At 42.5% G+C, this 26159-nt stretch overlaps 1 protein-coding gene across 13 annotated transcripts in view; it reads right to left on the bottom strand.

Annotated features, from left to right (window-relative positions):
• Positions 1 to 26159, bottom strand: part of CHD6 (chromodomain helicase DNA binding protein 6) — a 203300-nt gene that overhangs the window by 64261 nt on the left and 112880 nt on the right. For all 13 annotated transcript variants that reach the window (XM_055437516.2, XM_055437507.2, XM_055437515.2 and 10 more), the window contains 9 exons: positions 23492 to 23578; positions 23160 to 23294; positions 20583 to 20704; positions 19110 to 19353; positions 17753 to 17929; positions 17004 to 17147; positions 13802 to 14057; positions 12575 to 12785; positions 2552 to 2747 (listed from right to left, as the gene is read on the bottom strand). In XM_055437516.2, coding sequence (XP_055293491.2) covers positions 2552 to 2747; positions 12575 to 12785; positions 13802 to 14057; positions 17004 to 17147; positions 17753 to 17929; positions 19110 to 19353; positions 20583 to 20704; positions 23160 to 23294; positions 23492 to 23578 — 1572 coding nt within the window. The remainder of the gene's footprint in view (positions 1 to 2551; positions 2748 to 12574; positions 12786 to 13801; positions 14058 to 17003; positions 17148 to 17752; positions 17930 to 19109; positions 19354 to 20582; positions 20705 to 23159; positions 23295 to 23491; positions 23579 to 26159) is intronic.

Raw genomic sequence — 26159 nt, 5'->3', positions numbered from 1 at the left:
ATCCATCACCTCAGGGGTGACTGATCCACCTCCTTTAGGCCTAGACATTCTCACTCTTGCTCATTCCATTTTCTGGCACTGCACCATCAATGTCTAGATGCTTCTGGCTGTGACCCATCTCTAAATGCCAGCCCTGTGCTTTTAATTTTCCTTCTGAAAGTCCTTTAGGCATGCCCAGCTAACAGAGCCTCCAAATGGCCACCCATCACTGGCCCAGGCACTGAGCCTCATTGTCAGGTGAGTGCTGTGAAGGAGCACGGGACTTTACAGCTGTTGAGAGCTTACGCAACTTAAGGAACCATCTGCTTCTGGGTTGCCAAACATCTTCTCTAAGAGTAAATATTTCAGATGCTTTGGGCTATAAGGGCCCTGTTGCAATACCCAACTCTGCCACTGTAACATGAAAGCAACCAGAGATAATGCAGACTCAAATGGGTGTGGTTATATTCCAATAAAGCTATTTTTAAAAACAGGCAGCTAGCCCACAGGCAGTAGTCTCCCGCCCCCTATTAGGTTCCTGCTGCTGACCTTGTCAAATACTAGTTTCTCCTGATTACTAGCACCGTGGTGTTGAGTACGTTAACTCTTTTAAAAATTGGTTATTCATTATATCTAGCAACCCCCCCCCCTTTTTTTTTTTGGTGGCCTCACAGCTTGTGGGATCTTTGTTTCCCCACCAGGGATGGAACCTGCATTGGAAGCACAAAGTTATAATCACTGGACCTGCCAGCAAAGTTCAGCAGCTCATCCTGGACCCAAATATACCATCACCAGCAGAAAGGCCTGATGGTGAGCTGGTCATAGCCACTGATTTTTCAAGTTGGATGCTGAACAATGTGCCACAAAATTTGTTTTACGATGATTTTTTTCCCCTGAGTTTTATCCAGTTGTCACCAACATGATAATTCTGAGCACTGCTATTTTAACTAGGAGACTGTTTTCTTCCAATAAAATGTTATTTGGAAACTCGTTAAATGAAAAAGACAGAGCAGAGTGACTCTATGTGATGTGGTGGGCAGGGAAGAAGCCAGATACCCATCACCTTAGCTCCCTTTCCCTGCATCCCTTCCCTGGCAGTACCCACTAGGGCACCTCCTCAGTTTTGTGAAACAGCAGCCTTCAAACTTCTCCTATCAGTCACTCTTAGCAGTTTCACGAAAAAGGCTCTGAGGTCCCATCGTTCTCCCCACCACACACTCACACTCTGAGTATCAGCAGATATTCCAGGAGCCAATACACACGTGGGATGAAGCATGTCATTAATGCTAATGGATGTAACTCTGGGATCTAAAATGGTCTTCTTGACAAGTCAGAATCTTTTGGACTGACTTACTGTGCAATCTAGTTAAAACATCATTTTTTTTTTTCACTTTCAAACAGGGTTGATAAGGAATTCTGAACCAGAAGGATCAGCTCTGTTGTTTTCTTGTTTGTTTACATTTGCTTTTAAAAGGCATTAACTCCAATCCTTGCAATAATCTTTTAAAGCCGGTCATTTTTAAAAACCAGACATTATTTAGTTTGGTTAAAACTAACAAATTTAATCTGCAAATACAGGTAAGTCCCCTACAGGTGAACCTTCAGGTGGTGAACTTTCAAAGATGCGAACATGCATCTGGTTCCAGCAAGGACCCAGAACCTGAGTGAAACTGCAGCTGGCCCTCCGCCTCCCACTGTTGACGACCCTTCGGCTCTGCCATCTCCCACCTCCTCTGCCTCTTCCAGTCAGTAATTCTTCTTGCCTGTTCGCTCGCTGCCAACCCCTGTGAGTCAGCTGTTGTACTGTACTACTGTACTTTTCAAGGCACTGCAGTATAAGATTAAAAGTGTTTCCTCTATTTTTTGTGCTTGTTTGTTTCTATTAGCTATTATTTGTGTGAAAAGTTATTACAAACCTATTGCATCACAGTACTATATAGCCGAATGTGTTAGTTGGGTGCCTGTGGTAACTCTGTTGAACTTACGAACAAATCGGACTTACAAACGCGCTCTTGGAAATGAACTCATCCATATGTAGTAGGGGACTCATACTTAACTGGCACCCACTGACTCTAATGTGCTACAATAAGTGGGGAGCAAAGGAACCAATGAGGATGCCTCAGTCACCCCAGCCACACCAGGGAACCTTCCCACACCTCTGGGTCATCTTCATGTACTGTAAACGACATACAACTACCTCACAACCAAAGTGAGTGAAAATGCCAGAATCAATCTATATGTCAAGAATTAGAAAATTACGCAAGCTTAGTATCTTTCTTTATATGTCTGGTAACAATGAAGAGTAGCTCTACTCTGCATTTTGGAGGCTACCACTGTGAAATACCGTTTGATTTATCGTAAAAGAAAAAACCCACTCTGATTAGTGGGAAGGCTCGACATTCACTTCTTCCTTAGTTGTACCCCCTGACCGAGGCCCTGAGCCTGCCATCCGACCAGTGCTGCAGCAGTAGCATGGAGCATGGCAGACTCTCTCTGTAGCCAAGCCAGGCCCTGTCGTGAGGTTCTTAGATTCAGGGACAGCTAAGGCAAACAGCAATCATCCTATGGTTACCTGCAAGTCATTTTGTGGGTTCCAGTCTGAATCAAATATGATGCAGGTATCGGCAGCTGTGAGATTGATCCCCAGGCCTCCCGCTCGGGTGCACAGAAGAAAGACAAAGCGGTCTGAGTCTGGCTTACAGAACCGGTCGATGGCTGCCTGGCGCAGGTTTCCCCGTACTCGCCCATCAATTCGCTCATAGGTGTATCTGAGGGGACCCAAACGAACGAAAGCCCAGGCGTTAATCATAACTTCAGTGGAGAACAGGCAACAACGCAGGAAGCTGGTGACTAACGGCCTTACACCCCTCACTTCTACACAGGGACCCACTGTCAGCAGTCTAGAAGGAATCCCCCCCTCTCTGCAGCAGGGCAGACACCTGAAACCGTGCTGCAAAATGTCCCCCCTCTCAAAACAAACAGAAACCAAACCAAAACAAAAAGCCAGCCACAGACTATAGAGGACTGGAGGAGCTGTAAACAAAATATCAACCCCCACTGCCTGAGCAAATTTACTCTCGGTGTTTCCCAATTTTCTTGCACTGAATCTAATCATAAGACCGGGAAAGAAAAATAAAAGCCTCAACCATCTTTTAGTGGAGCATGTAGCATGGAATCAGAGCTCGAATCAGGCTCTATCTGCCTTTGAATGGACTGAGAATGGGAGGAAGACAGTACAGACAGGCTGCCTTGTTACGTCTTGGTTGGACATTTCTACCCTAATAATTCCTCGAGGTTCTAGAAGCAGAAAGCAACGCCTCCAAGTTTATAGCTGAAACCAAGGTCTTCTGGGCAGTATGTTGCCAAGCACATAAGGAGAAATAGCAAGAAAGCTTTCTGAGCTGAGTCAGGTTGGAAAGAAGTCAGAAGAATTTTTAGAGGAAAATAAAGTGAGGAAGTAAAACGGACAGTTATTAAGAAGGCACATACCTGAGTGGAAAGTTAAGAAATTAAGGTGGACAGCACTGCATAGAAGGTAAGAGTAAATGCTTTGGGAGCCTAGAACCACCTTAAAAAAACCTGAAGGTACCTTTAGGATGGAGATCATGTAATTAGCACAGAATTAAAACAGTGCCAATCTATGTAGCTGCTGAGTCTTATCTTTTTCTTATTTACCCCTTGACAATGGACAAATTAATATGAGGATGCTACCCTGGGCCGAATTTTGGCCAACAAATAAGAACTGGTTGGTAAAGTATAAGTAATAGGAACCAAGTGAGAAAAGAATCAAGCTACCCCAGACTCCACCATAGCCAAGAACAGGAATCCTGATGAAAATCTCAGTAGCCCAGAATCTGGGAAAATGGATTGCTAAAAATTGAGATAAATGACTGGTAAGAGACTAAGGATAGATCCTCTAGGGGTAGACAGCTCTGGGTGGGGGTGGTTCTAGATAACTAAATAGTTAACTAATAGATAGTTATCTATTTAGATATCTAAATAGATAGATAACTAAATTTGGCGATATAACCATGCCTTCTTTGAAAGTGAAAGTGTCAGTCACCCAGTCATGTCTGACTCTGCGACCCCATGGACTATAGCCCGCCAGGCTCCTCTGTCCACAGGATTCTCCAGGCAAGAATACTGGAGTGAGGAGCCATTTCCTTCTCCAGGGGATCTTCCCAACCCAGCGATGGGACCTGGATCTCCTGCATTGTAGGCAGAATCTTTACCATCTGAGCCACCAGGGAAGAGGAAAATCCACATGAGAAATTACCCAAGGAAATAAAGGGGGAGAAACCAGACCAACTCAGGCTCAGAAGGGAAATGTACAAGGCAAAGAGCCAAGTCCAAAAAACATGCCTTCCTTTCACAAAGCTATAGTGCACCCTTATCTGGAATTACAGGTGCAGATTTTTTCTTTCTTCTTCTTTTTTAATGCAATCAATTTAAGAATAATACATGAGGCGACAGAAGCAAATAAATAAATAAAACACAGTACAGGACTGTCATGAAGGTAGACTAAGGAGATTCTGTCTTACACTAAAAGCTAAGGGTCATAAGTTGAATTCTACAAAACTATAAAGCAATTAGATATATTATCATTGTTATTTACAACAGCCACAACAGCAATATTCACAGCAAGCTCTGAAGTGTCAAGCTCAGTGCCAGGCACTGTGACACATGTATTCTATGCATCTTTATATTCACTTCTTGTAATAATCCCATGAAGTAGTTTCCCATTTTACATTTGAGAAAACATCAAAAACAAACAAACAAAAAAACCCCAAAGACAAAATGACCCTCACAAACAAAATAACTTGCTCAGTCACCTAGCTGGTAAGTGAGATCCATCTGACTGAGAGTCCACCCTCTTAGTCAGTTTGCTATGTGGCCTTCGTAATGTACCCTACATGTCAATGCAGCAGAAAGATTTCCCTAAAAACTTAGAAGAGAAAATTAAGGATAAAGAAGCACCTCTGGAAACCAGTTAATTCTAGCAGAAGGTGAGAACAGAAGCTACAGACATCAAACTGACCCTGATGAACCGGTGCCCTAAGGACCTGCACTGAGTCACTCCTACATTTGGCTGCATATGTGATGCGCTGGGCAGTGGAAGAAGCACAGCACTTGGAGTCAGAAGACAGGACTGAGATTCAATTAAACAATGGCTGCCAGCGGCCCACCATCACACATGTGTACAATTAGTGCTGCAGGCACAGAGGACTCGATGTTCTTTGACAAGACACCCCTAAAGCATCAGAGAGGAGCCAGATGCCCGAGGATCTGAGTGAGGCAGGGAGTGAGCGTCGTATTAAGGAGGCGGAGAAACCAACAGTGATGATATGGTTCAGCAATCACCTAGGGAAAACATTCCCATAAAATTAGGTAGTGTTTTGGCCAGAGATGATAGAACATACTTTCAGAAATTGTCCAGGATGAGTGGAACATTACTTCTCATTTCTATCACTTACTCGGTTTTGAGGGAGTGTGCTCAAAGAACACAAAACTGCAGTAAAAATCCAGTGATTTGAGAGTTCAATTAAATCATTCCTCACTCCCCTGACTTCTGAGCCAGATCCTTTGGCTCTTGCCCGCACCCCTGTACGAGTATGGCACAGAATTAAACGGGAACAAAACCAAACTGACAGCTGGCGTGGCGACGACGCTCAGGAACAAAGAAAACCTTGAGGGCTAGTAAGTCTGAATGAGGAAATTACAGACATCATAAAAATTTCCACACCAAACATCGGTATAGCAGTTAACCTTCTGCGTCAACTGCATTCTGAATGAAATCCCTAGGAGTTGATGTGGTTCATCAAACGGTAATTCTGAGTCGCTGTCAGACATGAAGGAGAAGCAGGTGGCACTCTGGAAAACCTCTGTGTGCTTGGGAGGGAGGAAGGGGGGAAAAGACACGCTTTTGGCACAACAGGAAATGCTGACCTCAGAAGGCCTGAAGGGAAATGAACAATCTTGTCTCCCAGCAATAACCCAGCTGGAAAAAAATAAAGACTGGGGGAAAAAAAAAACATATAACCATTCACGATTGCCATAAACATATAAAATTCTTACAACTAATCTAAATAAGAAATATGTGGGACTTGGCAACATGACACTAGGGGTCATGTTGGTTCGGTCACCAAGTCCCTAACACCTACAGAGGTCCCGGCACAAGGCTGGTACCTTATAAATATTTACCGAATCAAGGGTGTATACAAAAGACCTGAGTGACTGCAGTGAATATCATGTTCTTCAATGTTGCAAAGATGTCAGTCCTACCCTACAACTTGTATAAGAGCTGATCAAAATCTCAACAAATGGATATAGCTATACATAGATAAATACAGATATGTAAATGTATAATCTTTTTTTGGCAGTGAGAACTGGAGTAGTAAATACATTAAAAAAGAATAAGTTCGAAGTTCATCTGCAATAATATTAAAAATATTAATTTGCAAATATTAATATTGCAAATAATAATACTGCAGAGCAATAGAAATATTGATCAAAAGAATAGAAAGGTTACAAATTACACCCAATATATATAATATCTCAGTACATTTTATGGATAGTGTCTTATATAAATGGGGAAAAGATGAACTACTTAATAAACAGAAAATCAGACATATTTGGAAATAAATTAAATTAGATCCCCCCATTAATGTCATTTACCAAAACTGTAGAAGGACTGAAGACTGAAATGCAAAAAAATAAACCAAAGAAATCCAATTTAAGATTATGAATTAACATACACATTTAACTCTTTTATCTTCTCAAATGTTTAAAATGATAAGTAAAGGGATTTTTTAAAATGCATAATAATACTCTCCCTCAAATAAACCTACAAATAGAACACAAGAAGCTATAATAAAATTCTGGAAGCTGGAAAATACATCAAGTGATACCTGATTCAAAGAAAGCAGAATCCCAGGTGAGGAATAGCCTAATTCAACATGGTAGAATATCCAAAGGGTTCAGGTATTGGTGGCACTAGGTACCCCTTAAAGTGGGGATACAAAGAGTCTAAACATAAGAGAACTAACTAGTTGAATATTTGCTGAAGTATCTACTAGCCTACAGATCACCCACCTCAGCCTCGAGAGTGAAAAAAGACCTGTAGCTTTCTCTACCTAGGATATACCACACAGTAAAAGGCAGAGGTATTGTACTAAAGAAGAGAAGAAAGAAAGAAAGAGATATTGAGACTTCCCTACCTCTCTCCACCCCTTCCCCACAAGTCAGCTCCAAGTCCCACCCTTTGGGCAGGAGAGAGGAAGAAAAGCGTCCCAAAGCACTGACACTGGAGGCTCCTCGATGAAATGGTCCAGCTGGATGGACAGTGTTCACAGATGCAGAGTAAGGTAGCCAACACACTGGCCCACGTGCCCAGAGCTTCTAATCTCTGGACGGTGCCTACCGTCTGGCAGCCAAACCAGACATCTGAGGAAAGCCTCTGACCTGAAACCTGAAGGCTGTGCTTCTGGTGTGGAGGGGCAAGGTCCTAACACCCTAACCCTCCAGTAAACAACCACAAGACCCTGGCAAAACACAGAAACAAAACAAGTGAACAGAAAAACCTACCTGAGAGTTAAGGAAAGCAAGCAGATTTGGGGAAACAACAGGAATCTGTGGTTTTGGCCATGGGGGGAAGTAGGAGTTCTGGCAAAGATGCAGGACAGCTACAAATCTTGATGAGAAGCCACTGTCTTTCTGGCCAGAGGCACAAAGGAAAGCAGTCTGGGGCTGCTAGGACCACCAGAGGGTGAGAGGGGACCTCCAGAAGGGACAGAGATGGTGAACCCCAAACTCTGGGTATAAACTCTGCCTAAGGGTCTGGCTGACCTCTGATGCACACACACACTTGGAGCAATATGAAAGCAGTCTGAGCAGAGACTAGACCTGCCAGACGCCAACAGCCTCTGCACTTTGAGACTCACCTACTTAACTGCCCCCAAATAGAAACCATCAACACCTCACAGCAATGTAACAGAATCCTGTATCTCCATAACAAAAATGTTCACAATGTCCAGGGGAAACGTGACCCGTTCTCAAAGGAACAGACAACAGATGTCAAATCTGAGATGTTCTGATGCTCAGACAAGAACTTTAAAGCAGCTCTTACAATCATGTTCAGTGAAGTAAAGATATGTACACAATGAGTGGAAAGATAGGAAATGAGAGCAGAGAAACAAAACATCACACTAAGAAACAAATGGAAATCTCAGAACTAAAATACAGTCTGGAATATAATGAAACCACTGGCATAATAAGCATGATGGAAAAGACAGATGAAAAGAGTCAGTGAACTTGAAGACAGACAATTCAAAACAAAAGGAAAGAGAGAGAGAAAAAAAACCAAGCCTAGGGACTTAAAGGTCAAATATAGAGGTAATTGGAATCTCACAGAGAAACATAAAAGTAGGGAAAAGGAAAAAAAAAAAAAAGAAATCAAAGAAATACTGACCAAAACTTTCCTAAATTTGGTGAAAGATCTGCTTATGGATTTAAGGAGGTCAATGAACTCTGCACAGGATGAAATCCACACATTATAGTCAAGCTGCCACAAACTGAAAATTAAAAAGAAAATCTCAGTAGAGTAAAAAAACACATTATATACGGGGGAACAGCTACTTAAATGACTGCAAAACCTCTCATCAGGAACCATGAGGGTGAGAACACAGTGGAATAGTACTTCAATGTGCTGAAAAGAGGCAGGAAATAAAAGCCAACCCAGAATTCTAGAATGAAAGACAGAGACATCAACAAACCCAAAGAAAACAAATTTGACTTGAGGAAACAGATACTGTAGAAGAATGAAAAAGTAAAAATCTATCATCATTAATCTCATAAAGACAAGACACAGAGCCTATGCAATAACCAGCTGAGTGCTATAAAAACTGAAAAATTACAGAAGAAAACTCAGAAATTAAAGGTATTCTACCAGAGGGAGATGGTGAAGGACAGGGAAGCCTGGCATGCTGCAGTCCATGGGATCACAAAAAGTCAGATACACCTGAATGACTGAACAACAAAACCAGAGGTACAGCAAAATAGAGGTACAACAAAAAACATTTCCATAAAATGAGATGAAAAAGTAGAGGAAACAGAAAATTAGGTGATCAGTCCAGAAGGTTTGACATATGGATAACAAAAGTTCCACAAATCGAAAGCAGGCCAGAAAGAAATAATGAAAGATAAAATACAAGAAAACACCCGCTAGAACTGACAGAGTATAATTTGCCATGAGAAAGACCTATAAAACATCTAGTTCAACAGATGCCATACAAAACCCAGTTCACTGTCAAATGTCACAGTACTGGGACAGAGGACAGATCAAAGCTTCTGAACAGAAAAATCACGTTGCATACACAGACCAGGAATCGGAAAGGCTTTGAACTTCTAGACAATCCTGGAAACTAGAAGACGATGGACTAACATCATCTTCAAAACTCTGTGGGAAAATTATCGCTAATCTACTGTCTCAAACTCAGCCATCGATTGCTCAACAGTGGGAGTAAACATTCTGACAAAGTCTCAAAACCCACGTATCGTTCGCCCCTTCACAGAAGCTCTCAGAAGGGGCACACAGATCCACCAGCAAGATGAGATTCAAGAGGAAAGGAAAAGAAAGCTGTCAGCGTGCTGAAGGAAGGGAGATCGCAGATGGTGACTGAGCACTAGGCAGGAGGGCTAACTGGATGGAGAGGAAGAAACCAAAGGTCCCGGGAGAGACTGCTCAGACATGAAGCTGATGTGGCTACATACAACAAAGGGAGATTCAGATGGCCACAGTACATTTTGGAGCTGAATTATAATGCGTATATTTAAAATTTCACACTGAATTAAAAAAAAATTTATAGCTTCAGGAAAGGTAAAAATCATGCAAGAAAGAAACAGTAAACAGCATACTATGTGGCTGAACTGTAACGCATTATTTACATAAGTCGTGACAAACACTAAATATTAATTCAACCCAAAGTACTGTGTGGCAGGTTGGGAAGATGGGAGGACGGGAGGCACAGAGGTGATAATTATAAGGTGCGGTGAAAGAAAGGAAATATTCATCTTCCATAATGAAAACAGATAATATTTAAAACTGAAAAAAAAAAAAAAAAAGAAATAACAACTACTAACATTCTTTAAAGCTACAGCTATAAACACCAAAAGAAAGCACATAAGGAGTTTAAAAGCTTCAGGTCGGGGGAAGCTGGGGGTATGTGGTGGCATCAGGAAATGCTATTTTTCACAGGTCTAAAAGAATAATTTGCCCTGTCAAATTATGTGCATGTATAACTTTGATGAAAACAAAAACTAAATTAAGAAGAGAAAAGTAATGGTCTTAAGGCCAGAAGTCCCCGCTGGGTACAGAGTTGGGATGAAAAAAACCACAAAACAATGAAAAGAAAAAAGCCATAAAAAAATGAAAAGAAAAAAAACTTCAGACTATTTATATGATATAGTTGAGAGGTGGGAAAAGTCTTTTTAAGCATGTTAATTTAAGCATAAATAAGCACTTTATTTAAAGTTATTTTAAGACTGGGAGATTTATCATAAAATTTAAAACTTCTAAGAATAAAATAAATAAACAAAAACCCACAGCCATAAAGAAAAAGTCAAAAGCAACACTGGGGAAGCATTTGCACCATATTCTTAACAAGCAGTTCTTATAAATTAATTAATAAACAAAAAGGCAAAGAGTAACAGAAAATGGGAGAGCATGAATAAGCAATGCACAGAAAAGAAATATAAACAGCTAATAAACATAAAATATATTCACTCTCATTCATAATAAGTATAAATTAAAACACGAGACCATGATTTTGGCTTATTGAATTAGCAGACACTAAAAGGCAAAAATAGGATTGATCAGAGTATGAGGAAAAAAGAGCATTCTCATTCACCATGAAAAGGGAGATAAAAGTGTCTTTCTAGAGGGTGTTTTGGAAATATCTATTAAATGCTTTTAAAAATGTACATCAGAACTTATCCCAAGGAAATAACTGGCAACATTCACACTGACCACAAAATGATATTCAGAGTTCCTGAAAATGTTGAAAAATTGGAAACAACCTAAATAAGAGAATATCATTCAAATCATCAAAACCATGTTGCAGAAAAATAAAGCAAAAAACTCCGTAATATATAAAATAAAAAGGTGAGTTACAATGCAGAATGTAGCATGTGATCCCAATTCAAGCAAATCAACAACGAAACTAAATATATGTAGGCACAAAGAAAAAAGACTAAGAAGATAAATGCCCAAGTATGAATGGGGTTTCGAGCTGAGTTTGGACACTTTAAAAAGTGTTGCTATTTTCAAAAGTAACTATAATACTTAGGCAATTTTAAAACAAAATGATCAATAAGTGATAAAGGAGCTAAATAAAGATATCCATACTTGGCAAAAGTCTGTTAATTACACTGTTACTCATTTTGGGGGGAATCTCTTTAAAAAATCAAACTAGTAGTCGTATATATTTTGAAAAGATAACTATATAAGAAGCAAGTATTCTGGCAATTTATCTAGAGTGAATTATTAAATACAAAACTGCTTTCTAGTTTTGATATATTCCTCAAAGAAAAAAAAGGATGCAAGTCTCAAGAATTCTTTACCTAAAGATCTCCACTACAGGAGTCTGAGAAATTCTTTTAGTGCCTAATCTGATTTTAGAGAATTATTAATGTAATGTTAAACGTGAGCATAACCCATAGTTAAGTTGGTCGTTCTCTTCAATACTTTTTCTATAAATTCTCCTATGCTATAAGGAGAAACAGAATCTTCAAAGATCAGAACATGTAATACAATTGGGATCTGTCACGATGACTATATAAAAACAAAGAGGTACTCTAAACCTACCAATGCCTTGGCTAATAGTTTCTAAGATCTTGAGAAGTCTTTTAACATTAAGAATAAATTTTAAAAATCCATTTGCCATCTTTAGATCGTTGGTGGATCCCAATGACTGGAAATGGATTGATATGGTGTAATGTAACAAATGTAGTACCCTCACAGAGCCCAAGCAACCCACATGACAGTCCAGGCTTTTCACCTGCATGAGTAATGGAACTTAGGTTCAAGGAATTACAGGAATACAAACCAGAAAATAAACTGGGATGCCATAGCTAGTGTATCATAAAACCTTAGAGGGTTTGCTGAGAAAAAACAGAAAGCATCCCCAAGTTCAACTGTCAGCTTGTGCTCTTCTAGCAACTTGATATAGTTATGCTTTCCAGGGTTTATTTTTCTCATCACGGGGCGGGAAGGGGGTTGGGGGGGAGTAAATACATTATTTTCTTTACCTTCTGTAACGCTATTTGAACTCTGCTTCTTAAGAGAATATCAATAAATATGCAAAATTTATTTTTTAAGCAAAGCAAGGGCTCCTAACATAAGAAATTCACTCTCAAGACACTTAAACCTGGTCATAAGATTCAACTCTGAATTTCAGCCAATCTTTTAAGAGAAGATTGCTTTTCTCTATTTTCTAATGCTTTTTTGTTGTTAAAACATAATTTCTGAATGAATCAAAAAGGCAACAAAGAAAAGGAACTGCCTGCAGCACCTGATGCCCAGCTTTGACACAAGGCTCACCTTCTCTGGATGAGATAATCTTCCAGGATGTCGAGACAGCGCACCATCTGCGAGAAGATGAGCACTTTGTGGCCACCAGCGATCAGCTTAGGGAGCAGTTTATCAATCAGCACCAGCTTCCCTGCGGCCTGGATCATGGCCTGCAGCTGAAAGTCCGGGGCATCGGGACTGTGGGTTTTCCGGAAGTCCTCCAGAATTTTCTCCTCTGCCCCTGAAAAAGGATGCAACAAAAGTATTCTTTGAACAGTCTATATGGGCAAAAGCAACTTTCTGTTTGACAGAGCCTAGAAGAAATGGAATGAACTCTTAGGTCCCAAACCAACAGGCTGGTGAGGCAGTGCGGTGTGTGTGTCTCTGGTCCATGCCCTCAACCACGGGCTCTACGATCAGGGCACGACTGTCCTGCAGAGAACACAGGTGACTTGCTCTCCTGGGAGTCTGACCAGGTAGAGAAAGGATCTGAAATACCAAGCTGACTCAGGCAAGTAAATAAACCTTCACAGAAAGTTGACAAAAAGGAACTTCCCTGGTGGTCCAGTGACTGAGAATCCACCTTCCAGTGCAGGGGACGTGGGTTTGACCCCTGACCCTACATGTTGTCGGGCAACTAAGCTCGCACACAGCAACCAGACAGGCCCACGTGCTGTAACTACTGAGCCCGTGCCCCACAATAAGAGAAGCCCCCGAGCACCCCAACGAGATAAAGTCTGTGCACTGCAACAAACTCAGCACAGCCTAAATAAACAAAGAAAAAATTTAAAAGCGGACAAAAAGACATACCTCTTGGACATAAACACTAGCGATTGGCAAGCCACGTTTGGATTTAAAACTTCATCAAAAAGTTTTATTTAAAAAAAAAAAAAGCTTCCAACATGTTCTCTATCCAGTACAGTTAATTGTTAATTTATCTGCAGAGAGTTTTAATCTCACTGTGCCATGATCACTTTTTCAACGAAGAAAGACATCTCCCTGCTGCCAAGTGGGAAGTGTGGGCCACACTGCAGGCCCACAAAGGACAGCAGGCAGACTCATGATCTGTCTTCTGATGGGCAGAGAACTGGTTCAAAATGGGGCTCTGTGTACTCACTGGCCAGATCACTGACGCAGATCCACTGACCTCTTTAAACCTCAGTTTAATACTTGGTAAAAGGTCAGAAATTCACACCCGAGTATTTTATGGGAACTTGATATGTAAGATGGAAAGGCCTCCCCATGTCCCCCGCTCACCGTTGATCAGGTAGGGGTGGTTGCAGCACTTCCTCAGCTCCATCATGGTGTTGATGAGATTGGGCATGTTATGCTGGTTGGCCCCCTTGGTCAAGAAGGAAAAGTTCTTCTCCAGGATGGCACGGTAGTATTTTTTCTGGATATTGGTCAGCTCTACTTCGATGATTGTCTCTTGCTTGGGAGCGAGGTTCTTTTCCACGTCATCTTTCAGCCGCCGAAGCATCATCGGTTTAAGGATAGACTGCAGTTTCTTCACCTGGCCAGGGAAACGAGACCTGTTTACCTGGCCCAGATCCCCATTTAGTAATGGTTACCGGGGTAATTCCAACCTTCGCTACAGTCTCTTGAGCATCTAATCACAGAACTGTGGTAGCTGACTAACGTAAGGTCAAGCCTGATGCCTGAACAGGAGGAGCTTACAGGAGGACTGAAAGGAAAAAAGGGATCTGGTTTTGATTCGCAAGCAATTACTGAGAACTCGTCTGGGAACCTTATAAGATATACAGGGAGAAAGATACAAAAGCCAGGACCTCTTCTCCAGGATGGAGAAAACAAACCTCTCTCTCTGACATGCACTTGTACGGAGCAATTGCCTGAGGAATATTTTCAGCCATGTTAGGAGGCACAAGAGGTATATTACAAGGGGAAGATGTATATGCTGAAAGAACAGAGTAAGAAGCAGAGGGAATCTGGGGGTGGGTCAAATGGATGAAGGTGGTCAAAAGGTACACACTGCCAGTTATAAAATGAGTGAGTCTCGGGGATGTAACAGACAGCAAAGTGACTACAGTTAGTAATACCATACTGTATATTTGAAAGTTGCTAAGAATAAATCTTCAGACTTCTCATCACTAGAATAAAATTTACATATGTATGGGTATTTATTGCTGTGATCACTTTACTATACTACCTATATTGAACTGTTATAAAACACATCCCAAACTAATATAGTGTTGTACGTCATTTATATCTCAAACGAAAAAAATAAAAGCAGAGGCAATCTGGAAATGGGTTCCTCTCATATATAAATAAAAACAGCCAACAAGTTTGGGGGTAGTGACATATACAGGGAATACGGTAAGGTGACACCTCCCACTCCATCAGGCAAGCTGTCATCTCAGGGGCACTTTGAGCCCGACAGTCTTCTTTGCTATGATTTGTGTGTTCTTGCCCTAACAGACCAGGCCTGGACAGCCGATCCTTATGCACTTGACTGCACTGGCAAGATGATTTGCTCACTCTCCCAAGAAGAGGGCAGAGACGGTATTCAAAGTCAAGGTACCTGAGTTAACCCTGAGCTAAAACCTGAGACCAGTAAGATTAATGCTGGTGGGAAAGAAAGAGGAAAGCGCAAAAGATCAAGTTATAAAGAGCTGTTCAAAAATTTCAAAAGGGTAGATTCTGCACAAATAAGCTTCCAATGCTTCCTGCTGAAATAAAGTGATTTCTAGAGAGTTTGATTTAAAGGAGTTACCGGAGCAGGTTTTAAACAACAAGGAATAGGCTTTACTTTGTAACCAGATGCTTTCTAAAACTTCTACTTACTGGGATTTAAAATATATAGACATTTGGGGCCACTTCTGTGGCTTTTCCCTAAAATACCCCAATCTTCAATCTAATCCATTTAATGAATGCTTTATTTTAGCAACCACGGAACTTAGGTATGTAATCCCCCACAGGGATAAGGTATTACTATGTAAGAACCCAAAGAGGAAAGACACAGCTAGGGACTTGTTAAAAGACAGTGACAAATGCCGAGTCTGCCACATGCTGGGTTCAGCGTTCGCCCTTCACTTGGTTCGTACCTTGAACCATTTAGAGTACACTGTATGCCAGACACTGTGCTGGTCAATTCAACAAACACGACTTGGGAGGAGGTGGGGGCCTTGTCCTCAAGGAGGTCATTGTCGAGGAAGAGGAGAACATGCATACCATGAAATAAATGCAATGAGAGAAGAGGAGGCATTGCTAATGGTCCAGAGACGGACAGAGGGCTGGAGTTGGCTGTGCAAAGGTCAACAGATGCTGCAAGCGTCGAGAAGGGGAATGAAGTCTGATTACTCGCTGCTCTCTAAGTCTGACTCGCCGCGGAAGTAGAAACAAACAGATTGGAACCACAGCGTGTACTCTTGACATCTGTTAGTGAAATTCCCAAAGCTTCTCCATTCCCAAATTCTCTGCCCCAACCCACTCTCGCGCCACTGCTAGATTAATTTAGCAGAACTAATTGTGTCGTTCCTGTGATCAAAGCTTTGCGTTGCTTCTCTAATGCCCACCAAATCCTTCAACCTGTCTTTCAAGATGTTCCCACAATACAGCACTAAACTCCTCCGGCTTCATACTCCACAGTTCATCCCCAGCTCAGCCAGATGATCCCCTACCACTGAATAAATTCCATGGCTGCTGCTGATTGCTTTTTTTTCCCATGCAAAGTAGTCATTATCACCTCTCTCTCTGCCTAATGAAAACTTACCCACCCTTTAAAGTTTATTCTCAAATTGTACTCTCTCCATGCCGTTGTTCCTAAGTCCTAAACAGATGTGACCTTTCTGGCCTTTAAAATCCTCAGCTCTGTTCATTGCTCCTCCTGTGACCCTTACACCTGTCTGCCTTATTTCTGTAATGTCCAGTCGAGATTCCTACCCACCACAGATAGATATTTATTAATGCTGGTTTGTTTCAAAACAGTTTTGAGTCCAGTAAGCTAGACTCAGGACCACATCTTTCAAAACAGGAAACTGAGTTGATCTGGACAAAACTGGACTGACCAACTACTCGAATGTAGGCCTGCCTTCTGCTCCTCACTATCTGCGTATTTGGTTGTACTCAAGAAAACGAGCCTGGAAACATGCTGCAGGTGGTGGAGGAGGAAGGGCGACAGATGAAGGAAGCAAAGGAGGAGGGAACCGTGGCCCTGAGGGCAGGCGATGCACAAAATCACTGAAGTTACCTATACATGAGATTAGTGAAAGCAAGAGGCTGGAGATTAGGTATTTTGGATGCTGATTCATTTACTGTTTGGATATAAACGGCTAATGATCAGTTGATCCTCCTCCACATAAATTAAATAAAGGAGGCGATGCTCATTTTACCAGGGGTGTGAGAACTGGCTAACTCCTGTCCCCACGGTGACTTGGTTTTTCCCTTCATGGTGAAGGTAGCTATCACCTTGTCGCCTCCAATCCTTCAGGCCCCTTTTTACCTGCTCCTCTGTCTTCAGATCTCCAAACTCCTCCAAGAAAGCAGTCTCTGAAGGGAACTGTGATGGCTCCAGGAAGTTGAGCAGACTGAAGAGCTCCTCCACCGAGTTCTGCAAGGGCGTCCCTGTGAGCAGCACCTTATGCTCCTGCACAGATTCACAGCACGGGAAACAGGCCTGAGCCGCCAAGACAGCAGGTTTGGGTGGGAAAGTGATGCCAGGGCCTCCTGGGCTCAATCTGGGGGCAGCTTTGTTTTTGCTTTTATGACAACATCGAGTGATAACATCAACAAACAGATCAACCTTCCTTTCACATCCCTGAGCCCAGCAGCAATTCCATGTTAGTTAAAGCACCCATTCATTCATTCACATTCTGGAGGGCCTGCTAGCTACAGACTGGGCACTGCGCCAAGGCAGTAATGTTCAAGGCTATCATCTTTGGTACCAGATCACTCAGGGACCTGGAAACAAGCCAAAACAACTTACACTTCCAGGTCACAAATGCCATGGTACTTAACATGCCCCTGGGTCCCTCTGGGAGTCAATCTGTGGCAAAGGTCAAATTGCTGACCCAGTTTATAACAACGACAAAAAAATTTGATTCTCGCACCGTCGGAGCTACAAAGGGCAAGAAGAAAATCTAGGGTAAACAGACTGTGCACAAGCAAGCTGCATGCAGATGGCTAAAGAATGCTTCCTCCACCGTGAACAGGAGGGGCCTGTGTTTACAGAAGGAGCTCGCCAACTCTCACCAGGGCCATGAGCTTCAGGCCCTCCAGAAGCTTGCAGTTCCTGTTCTTCAACCTGTGGGCTTCATCGATGATCACACAGCTCCAGTGAATCTTCTTCAGCTCGGGGCAGTCTGCCAGGATCATCTCAAATGTTGTAATGACAACATGGAACTTGAAGACGCCTGACAGGGGGTTTCCCTGAGGATGACACAAGCAAAGGCAGAGCTTTACACATGGCTGGAGAATGCAGCTACCGGACTACAAGCTGGACTGGAGAAGGTGGCAAGATAGATGGTCGGACCTAGGTGAGAGTCCAATAAGCACAATCTTCCTCTTTGAGAAGAGAAAGGAGAATCAAATCAGCTGATTAGACAAGAGAGATCCCATTAATTCAGAGAAAAAAGCAAGATAGCAGGTACCCCCACAAAAGTGAGACAGAGTATGGAAGGCCAAGCAAGGAAGCTTTTTGTTTATTACTTGCTATGATGAGGAAAGCTGATGGGTGTTGACCCACATGTTCCTAGCCAGCAGGCAGTCTAAACCATGCAGAGCTTGAACGCCCAAAGAAAACCCTCTTTGCTACTTTTCAGGTAGAATTCATTTCACCTTGTAACTTGGGTTCTAGAACAGATTCAATGTCATGATCCTGATTCACCTGGGACAAGTGCTACCAGGCAGGACATAGTTTTGTCTTTCCGTTTGTCTTACTGCTACCATCACATTTAAAAAGCAGAGCTGAGTCACATTAGAACACATCTTAAATTTCTCCCGGATGTCTCCTGCTGCCCGTGAAAACTGTGGTATGAGCCCTGCCCCTCCTGTGACTACATTCATTTAATTTTTACCTTCTTCATAAAAACCAACGTTCAGGACAAGCCTAAAAGGATACTCAGCAAAGTGCTTATACTTAACTTCTTACAAAATCCTGTTGTGCTTTTAACTATTTGTTTTCTCTTCATCCTTTAACCTCAAATCCGTTAACCTCCTCTCTCTCCAAACTCCCTGGCTGAGGATCATTCCTTTGTTCACAAATCCCTCTGCTCACGTTCCTCACTGAGCACATCACAATTCAGATAAAATTTCCTGCATGTAAAAGCAACTTTCTAAGCCAATCAAGAAGCCAAGCTTTCGGTGTCCTAAAAAAGAGCCTCTGGTATATGTCAGAGTGGAAACTGTGCCCTACAGTTCTGTGTTTTATCACAGATGAAGTTACCAGGGAGGGGTGAGACGTCTGCCTCAATAAGGACGTGACTCTACCAAGTAAGTCAACAGTAATTCCATGCAGGGCCCTGAACCTCGGAAGACCAGGGGCAGAAAGGCTGCTGTGAACCACAATGGCAAGCTGTTCCTGGATCTCTGCGACGGGCGGAGGGCTCACCTGCGCGTCTCTGTACACCATCTCGTACTGCTGGATCATCTGCCTGCTGATCTGGCTGCCGTGGTACACGATGGCATTCATCTCTGTCCACGTTCGGAACTCCCGCTCCCAGTTGGTGATGGTGGAGAGCGGGGCGATGATGAGGAAAGGGCCGTGGATGCCCCTGAGGAATATTTCTGAAAGGAATGTGATGGACTGGATGGTTTTCCCTAGGCCCATCTCATCGGCCAAAATGCAGTTTTTTCTGCAGAGTAAGAAAGAGACCATTCATCGTCAATATCGGAAAGAGGCAGAGGTTGGTTACAATGAAAAAGATACTACAGAAGCGTACCTTGACCTGTAAGGTCATCGGTGGAGGTTTTATCACATTTTCCAGAGAGGCAACTGAGGCAAGTTTCCATTATCGTTATTTATACCCTGCCTACTTCTAGAAGGGAACTATTGCAACTTATGAGAAAATCAAGAGACGCATCCATTCAAATGGAAACTAAAGATACTAAAAATTACAATAATAGTGCGGCAAGGAGAAAATTATAAAATGCCTCAAACCTACGCCAGTTTCTCTACCTGACAAACTTCCTGGAAACTAAGGCAAAAATAGAAACAGAAGTTACATGATTCTCATTGTCTATCACGTGTGTTATCAAAAGACAGACTTTTAACCCCTATCCTAACTTTTGTGTCAGAGTGCAAACGCTGGTCTCTTGCGGTGACTCAGAATCATGGTCTGCACACAGCGGTCATCTCCAAAGGTGTGGCCCCTGTCCAGGCTCACTCATCACTGCACAGGTGGACAACCCCAGACCTGCTGTGTTTCAGTGAGCTATGCCCTGCGGCCCACTGCGAGCGACACAGACAAGATTGGAACACAGGTCTCCAGAGTGCCAGCTTGGTATGTGCTCCACTCCATGTGGTCTTTAAAAATCAATGCTGGGGGGGGCACCCTAGAATGTTAATAAAATCTTAATCCATCTTTCTCAGATGTCATATGCTTCATCTAGATTCTGACAGGGACCGAAGCGCAGAGTTGAAAACGACAAGTTGAGGCCATCCATGGCTCGCAAACATAGTGGAGTTGGGACTAGAATGCAGATTCTTTCTCCTTTAGAGCCAATTTGTGCTAAAGACTTGGGAGATAAAAACACAGTTTTAAAGGATCTTTGGGGTTTTGTTGCATTTAGGTTGAGCCCAACCTTCTGGTTAGACTGACAAAGGGAAAAAAGAACAATGCTGATGACATCTAAAGATCATTACTCTCTGGTCGGAGAAACCAAACCAAACCAAATCTGACATGAAAAACAGAAGTCCTGGTACGCCTGATACACGAGATCGCCCGCTAAACTGATGGCTCCACTGCACTCCCCCACCACTCTGCTACTGCTCCTCTATGCAGACTAAGCCCACCATCTCCCTCCTGGCACAAACGTTTGGTAAAGATCAGCCCTGAAGACAGGACTGGTTCTGGTTCCACACCTGTTATACCAGTTAAAGAGAAGCCAGTTCATCCCCTCCAGCTGGTACTCCCGGAGCCGGTTACTGTTCTTATATTCTCGCGACTTCTCAAGTTTCTGCCAGGAGTCTGAAGCGGGTCGCTCCTAGGGGAGGGAGGGCAGAGAACACAGGACACGCAGAGCGACGTTTCAGGAGCACGGCACGGAAAGCGATGCAGGGGGCTGATGAGGAAGGTGGTGAGCCTCACAACGCCGTCCCAGAGCTACCTGCAAACTGCAGCTGCTGTCTTCTGACTGACGAGCAGGCCCTATATTTTCTAGATTTCAGCAGATTACACTAAGAACACCTCTAGGAAATTTGCAAGCAATTAATGAAGAAGAGAAACAGATTCACCTAAAATCTTGGTAAGTGTTATATTGCTTTACTGAGACTCTTAGAAATCACTCCCACTTACATTTTAATTTCCCTACAAGCCAACACCAAGGTTTTTAGTTTTCTACAGAATTTTTTGTTATTTGTCCCTGTGGTATCAGCTCAGAAAAAGTACAGTGGGTCAAATATTTTGTTGATGAGTTTCTAAAGCTAAAAACCCTGTAAAATCGAAACTATAAATTCCTTAAATTCGCCATAAACGTAAGAGCAATCTTACTGCTTTACTTTTCAATATGAAACACCAATTTCTAAATGTAACTGATCTCTGTTTATATGAAACGTCATTTTTATCATATATTAAGTTCTAATATATCCAGGGAGCTATATCCAGAGTCTTCACTCTGTCCCACTAAACTGTCTCTTACTGCAGTAAAATCACACCTTTGAATTACTATAGCTCTACATCTGATGGGGAATTATGTTTCAAAAATGTCTTGGCTGTTTTTTAATTTAGTATTCTGTGCAACTTTAGAATCAATGTCAAATTCCCTTAAAATTCTACTGGAATTTCCAATCTGGGGAAATTTTTAATTTTTAGGTATTAAGTCTGCCTATCTAAAAATTTTGTTTATTTAGGTTTTATATCATTTGGACATAGATTTGATTATTTTACTTCTAGACAAATTGAGCTTCTAGATTGACTTTAAGGTCTCCAAAAAAAAAAAAAAAAACCACAAGACAAACAACTTAGCTATGCCTGTAGTTACACAGAGAATTTTGAGACTGCAGCTTTTCTAACAGCAATTTTAGTTTGGGAGATTTACTTTGGGGTATTACAGAAAGTTTACTCCTAAAATATGTTATTTTCTAAAACTAAGCCATTTGCATGTGAGATTTAATAAAATATCCCCAATCATATTGTATCATTGATATTTGGAGGTAAGTATAATGGTTCAATCTGTCCAGACTACTGAAAGTGTAGAAACTTTCAGAAACTTACATACGACAACTTAACCTACAAAATTACGATAGCTGTAGTTAGGCTAAGCTCCTTGAAATACAAGTCTGTTGAATATTACTATCAGCACATAGGTACAAGGTGCTTTTAGAAATATAAGGGAAAATTTATTTATTATGTCAAAAAATTAATTTTAAAGAGAAAACTTTTAAGCCAAGATATTCTCTTATAAACTTTCTTGCTTTGTTCCCTTAAAGAAATTATATTCTTATCCCCTAGGAATCGTTCAGCCTGGCTTCCTGAAGTTCATGTAACTCATTTTAATGGCACTCTACCCAACACTATGGGGAGACTTTCTGGAATGTTCCTTATCTCTAGAGACCGAAGAGGCTCACTTTTAGCATCACAGATACTGCAGAATAGACTTTCACTGCAGGTTTCTACTTTGCTGCCCTGGAAGCACTCCAGACACAGAGGCATCACACACTAACCCAGTTCCTCCCCGGGGTCTTCCCGCTTTCTACAGGTTTTAGTTTTACATCACCTACTGCCCAGAAATTTCAGCGATCTAAGGATGAGACTTGAAATCAGCTAGAAGTTTCCGATGCCTAGTCTGGCTGGCTCCTCAGTGGTATCACAGACGACAGGCAAGCACCTACCCCAGGGGTCCAAAACCTTCAGTGGCTATTATTAAATTCAAAAGAGATTTGATATTTGGAGTCTCCAAGATGGGTCTTGACTATTAAAAGACTGCTACTCTTTGCACAGTTACTGACGCTCCTGTCTTGGACTCCCAAAAGTCTGTTATTTTACCTATAAGCAACCAATTTTTAACCAAAAAGCTTTTAGAGATAGAATGTCCTAGTCATTAAGACAAGCAACATAAAAACAACAATAAGGAACTGAATAACAGTTTTTCATATAAAAATGTGATCTTTTTTTGGGGGGTCATTTCCTTGTGGCCTAGTAGTTAGGACTCTGCACCCCCACTGCCGGGGGCACAGATCTGATCACTGGTCGGTGAACTGAGGCCTTGCACACCATACAGTGTGGCCAAAAAAAAAAAAAGTGACTTACACTAGAGCCCAGACCTAAAGCTGACCCAGTGCTAGCAAAGTGTGATGTGGGCAGAAACATACTCTTGAACCCCAGTTTCAATGGGCACAACCAACAGTAAGATGCCACAGTAACCACTTGGGAGAACCACCTGGGGGACACCCCCATCATCGCATTACAAGAGACACCAGGTAGTGACATGGGTACGTTACCACGTGCTTGATTTCCGGAAGCACTTGCAGAGATTCGAATTCTTTAACTTTGGCAGGATCCACGTCTTCCTCCAGTTCCCACGTGCTCTCTTCATAAGGCAGTGAGCACCACTTCACCAGGTAATGCGTCACTTCCTGGTGGCAAATGGGAGAGGCGCATATGTTCTTTCTACTACATTAGAGGAACTGATCCTGTACTGACGACCTAGGAAACCCTCCCTGTGATACACCACACAAAGACCATTAAAACACAGGCCATGCGTTGACAAAACAAGCAAAACATGAGACCAGCAAAGAAGACACTTTAGAAGAGTTAAAACAGAAATACTCACCTCTCCGGTTTCTGCATCCTTGGTATGAGCCACCTCTAAGATGCGATCTACCTCCACATAGTCTGGGTTGAACAAGTCTTCGTCAGGCTAAGGTAAACAGGAAAGAAGAGCTAAGAAGTGACTCCCTTCCTGCCAACCCAGCAGCCAGTGTTTTACCTTTAAGTGATCCCCTCCACCCTGGGCTCTATCGGGGAATGCAGAATGAAAAGGTCTGCTTGAGTTTAATTGGGTCCCATTTGTTTATTTTTATTTCCATGACTCTAGGAAGTAGGTCAAAGAGGATCTAGGTACAATTTATGTCAAAGACTATTCTAAGTTGTCCTGTAAGAGTTTTGTAGTTTCTGGCCTTACATCGAGGTCTTTAATCCATTCTGAATTTATTTTTGAGTATGACATTAGAAAGTAATCTAACTTCATTCTTTTATATAAAGCTGCCCAGTTTCCCAAGCACTACTTATTGAAGAGGCTGTCTTAGTAACAGAAAACTGTAAAGCAATTACATTCCAATAAATTAAAAAAACAACAACAAAAAAGGAGGTTTGCTTAAATAAGTCAACTCACCAACTTTTCTCACTGTCCCCAAATCCTGCTCTTCAGGACTACATTTAAAGGCACAACCACACCTTCCAGGCTGTACCACGGGTAAGGATTTCCTGTTGGTCATTTCAGTGCGTGCATGTTAAGTCACTAAGTTGGGTCCGACTCTTTGGACTAGCCTGCCAGGTTCCTCTGTCCATGGCATTCTCCAGGCAAGAATACTGGAAGGGGTGTCGTGCCCTCCTCCAGACTTATTAAGTACTGAGCAAAAATCAGCACAGAGAGGATCTCCAGAGATAACCCACGGAAATCCGGAATGTCAGCTTCTTTTTCTTCTTCACACCAATAACGGTTAATAACTGGATGGATGCATCAGGGGAGCTTCCGGGGATACTGATAATGTTCTATTCCTTGATCGAGATGGTCGTTACATAGGAGTGTTTATTTTGTAAAAGTTCATTAAGCTGTACTCTTAGCACTTGTTTACTGTTAAACAGACCATGCTTCCCCCTCCCCCGCAAAAGTGTACTTATAACAACAGTAATAAGCAAGATTTAGAAATATTTAATGTGTGTCCAGTGCTTTCATGTGAGCCTCTAAACTACTTTATGGAGTAGTAAGTGCTGTAAATACTTTAGAGATGAGAACTGACTCAGGTTAAATATGTCCTGTGGCCAGGGTCGCAAAGCCATGTGGACTAGAACGCTTGCCCAGGTCTTTCTTGCCCAGAAGCCCTCCTCTGAACTGCAGGGGTGTTCTCACTGCCCCTTAAGCTGGAAGGCACTTTAGGAGCTATATAGTTTCATCTTCCAATGTACACAGGGACACTTCTTACAGCAACCCTGGCAAATTCACCCTCAGATTTAATTATTCCCATGTTCAGGAATTTATTGCCCTCTGAGACCTGACCCACTGCCAAGACAGCTTTACCTCTGCCTGTTCAGTAGTAGCATCACAATCTTTATCATTATCACTATCAAATTACCACCTAATTTTCCTCCTGGAACTCTGACTCACTGGAGTAAACTGCTTCCTCTACAGAAGCAGTAACCAAGTGATTCTCTCCTCTCTATCTGAATACCTCCCAGCCCCAGGTGTCCAGTGTTCTTCAGATGCCATGTTTCCAGATGCCTCGGTGATGCAGAGAGCTAACCTTTGTGGAGCAGTGACCATGGGCCAGGGACCATGCTAAGCACTTTCATCAACACTGTGTCATTTAATCCTCCCAGGTATCGTGAGGGTTAGGAGGATTTCTGATTTACTAAAACAAAGGATGCTGAGTCCAGAGGAGCTATTCAGTTGGCCCAAGGACATTCAGCAGTGCATGGACACCTGTGGGTGTGGGTGTTGGGTGGCGCCAGCACTGGGCATCCACTGTCCACCTTTGCTCTTGATCACTCAGACACGCTTCTGCCCGCTGTTAACAGTCCTCCCCCAGCTGCCCTCAGGCTTTACAAAGTCTCTCACTGAATCCCGGTACCCACATCAGCACAATACTCAGGAAAGAATAGAGCATGGCAAGCAGGGTGCCATCTAGGATTACTGGCACTTTTTAAGCCCCACCTGCTGCTGCTGTTGTTCAGTCGCTCAGTCACGTCCAACTCTTTTGTGACCCCATGGACTGTAGGCCACCAGGCTTCTCTGTCAATGGGATTTCCCAGGCAAGAATACTGGAGTGGGTTGCCATTTCTTTCTCCAAGGGATCCTCCCAACCCAGGGATCGAACTCGCGGTCTCCCGCATTGGCAGCCGGACTGTTTACCACTGAGCCACCAGTTCTTGGTTCACAGCAAACTCTGTCCCTTGAGCTGCGATCCAGTCATCCTCCCCACTCCAAAGTTGCAAAGATCTTTACAATACCAATGTGAGCCGTGACATTTACTGGTTGCCGTTTGCATGATTTAATTCATCCTCGCCTGTTCAGGTCAACCTGAACTTGGATTCTGCCATTCATTCTCCCAGTGCTGGGTCTGGTGCTGAGGAGTCAGGGGCTAACAGGCCTCTGGCCCCGGAAGGCGTGGAAAATGCTCAGCCTTCTAGCCTGACTCTCCGTCACATGTGCCCCTGGCTACCTCATAAAGCAGCTGGAAATAATGTGTATGAAGAAGCTCTATTCAGAACTAGGTTATTAT

This window comes from Moschus berezovskii, chromosome 15 (assembly GCF_049115385.1).
Source record: "Moschus berezovskii isolate FMDL1 chromosome 15, NW_MosBer_1.0, whole genome shotgun sequence".
In the NCBI taxonomy this organism is placed as follows: domain Eukaryota; kingdom Metazoa; phylum Chordata; class Mammalia; order Artiodactyla; family Moschidae; genus Moschus; species Moschus berezovskii.
Note: the sequence above shows the minus strand (reverse complement) of the source record. Positions and strands in the feature narration are given on the sequence as shown.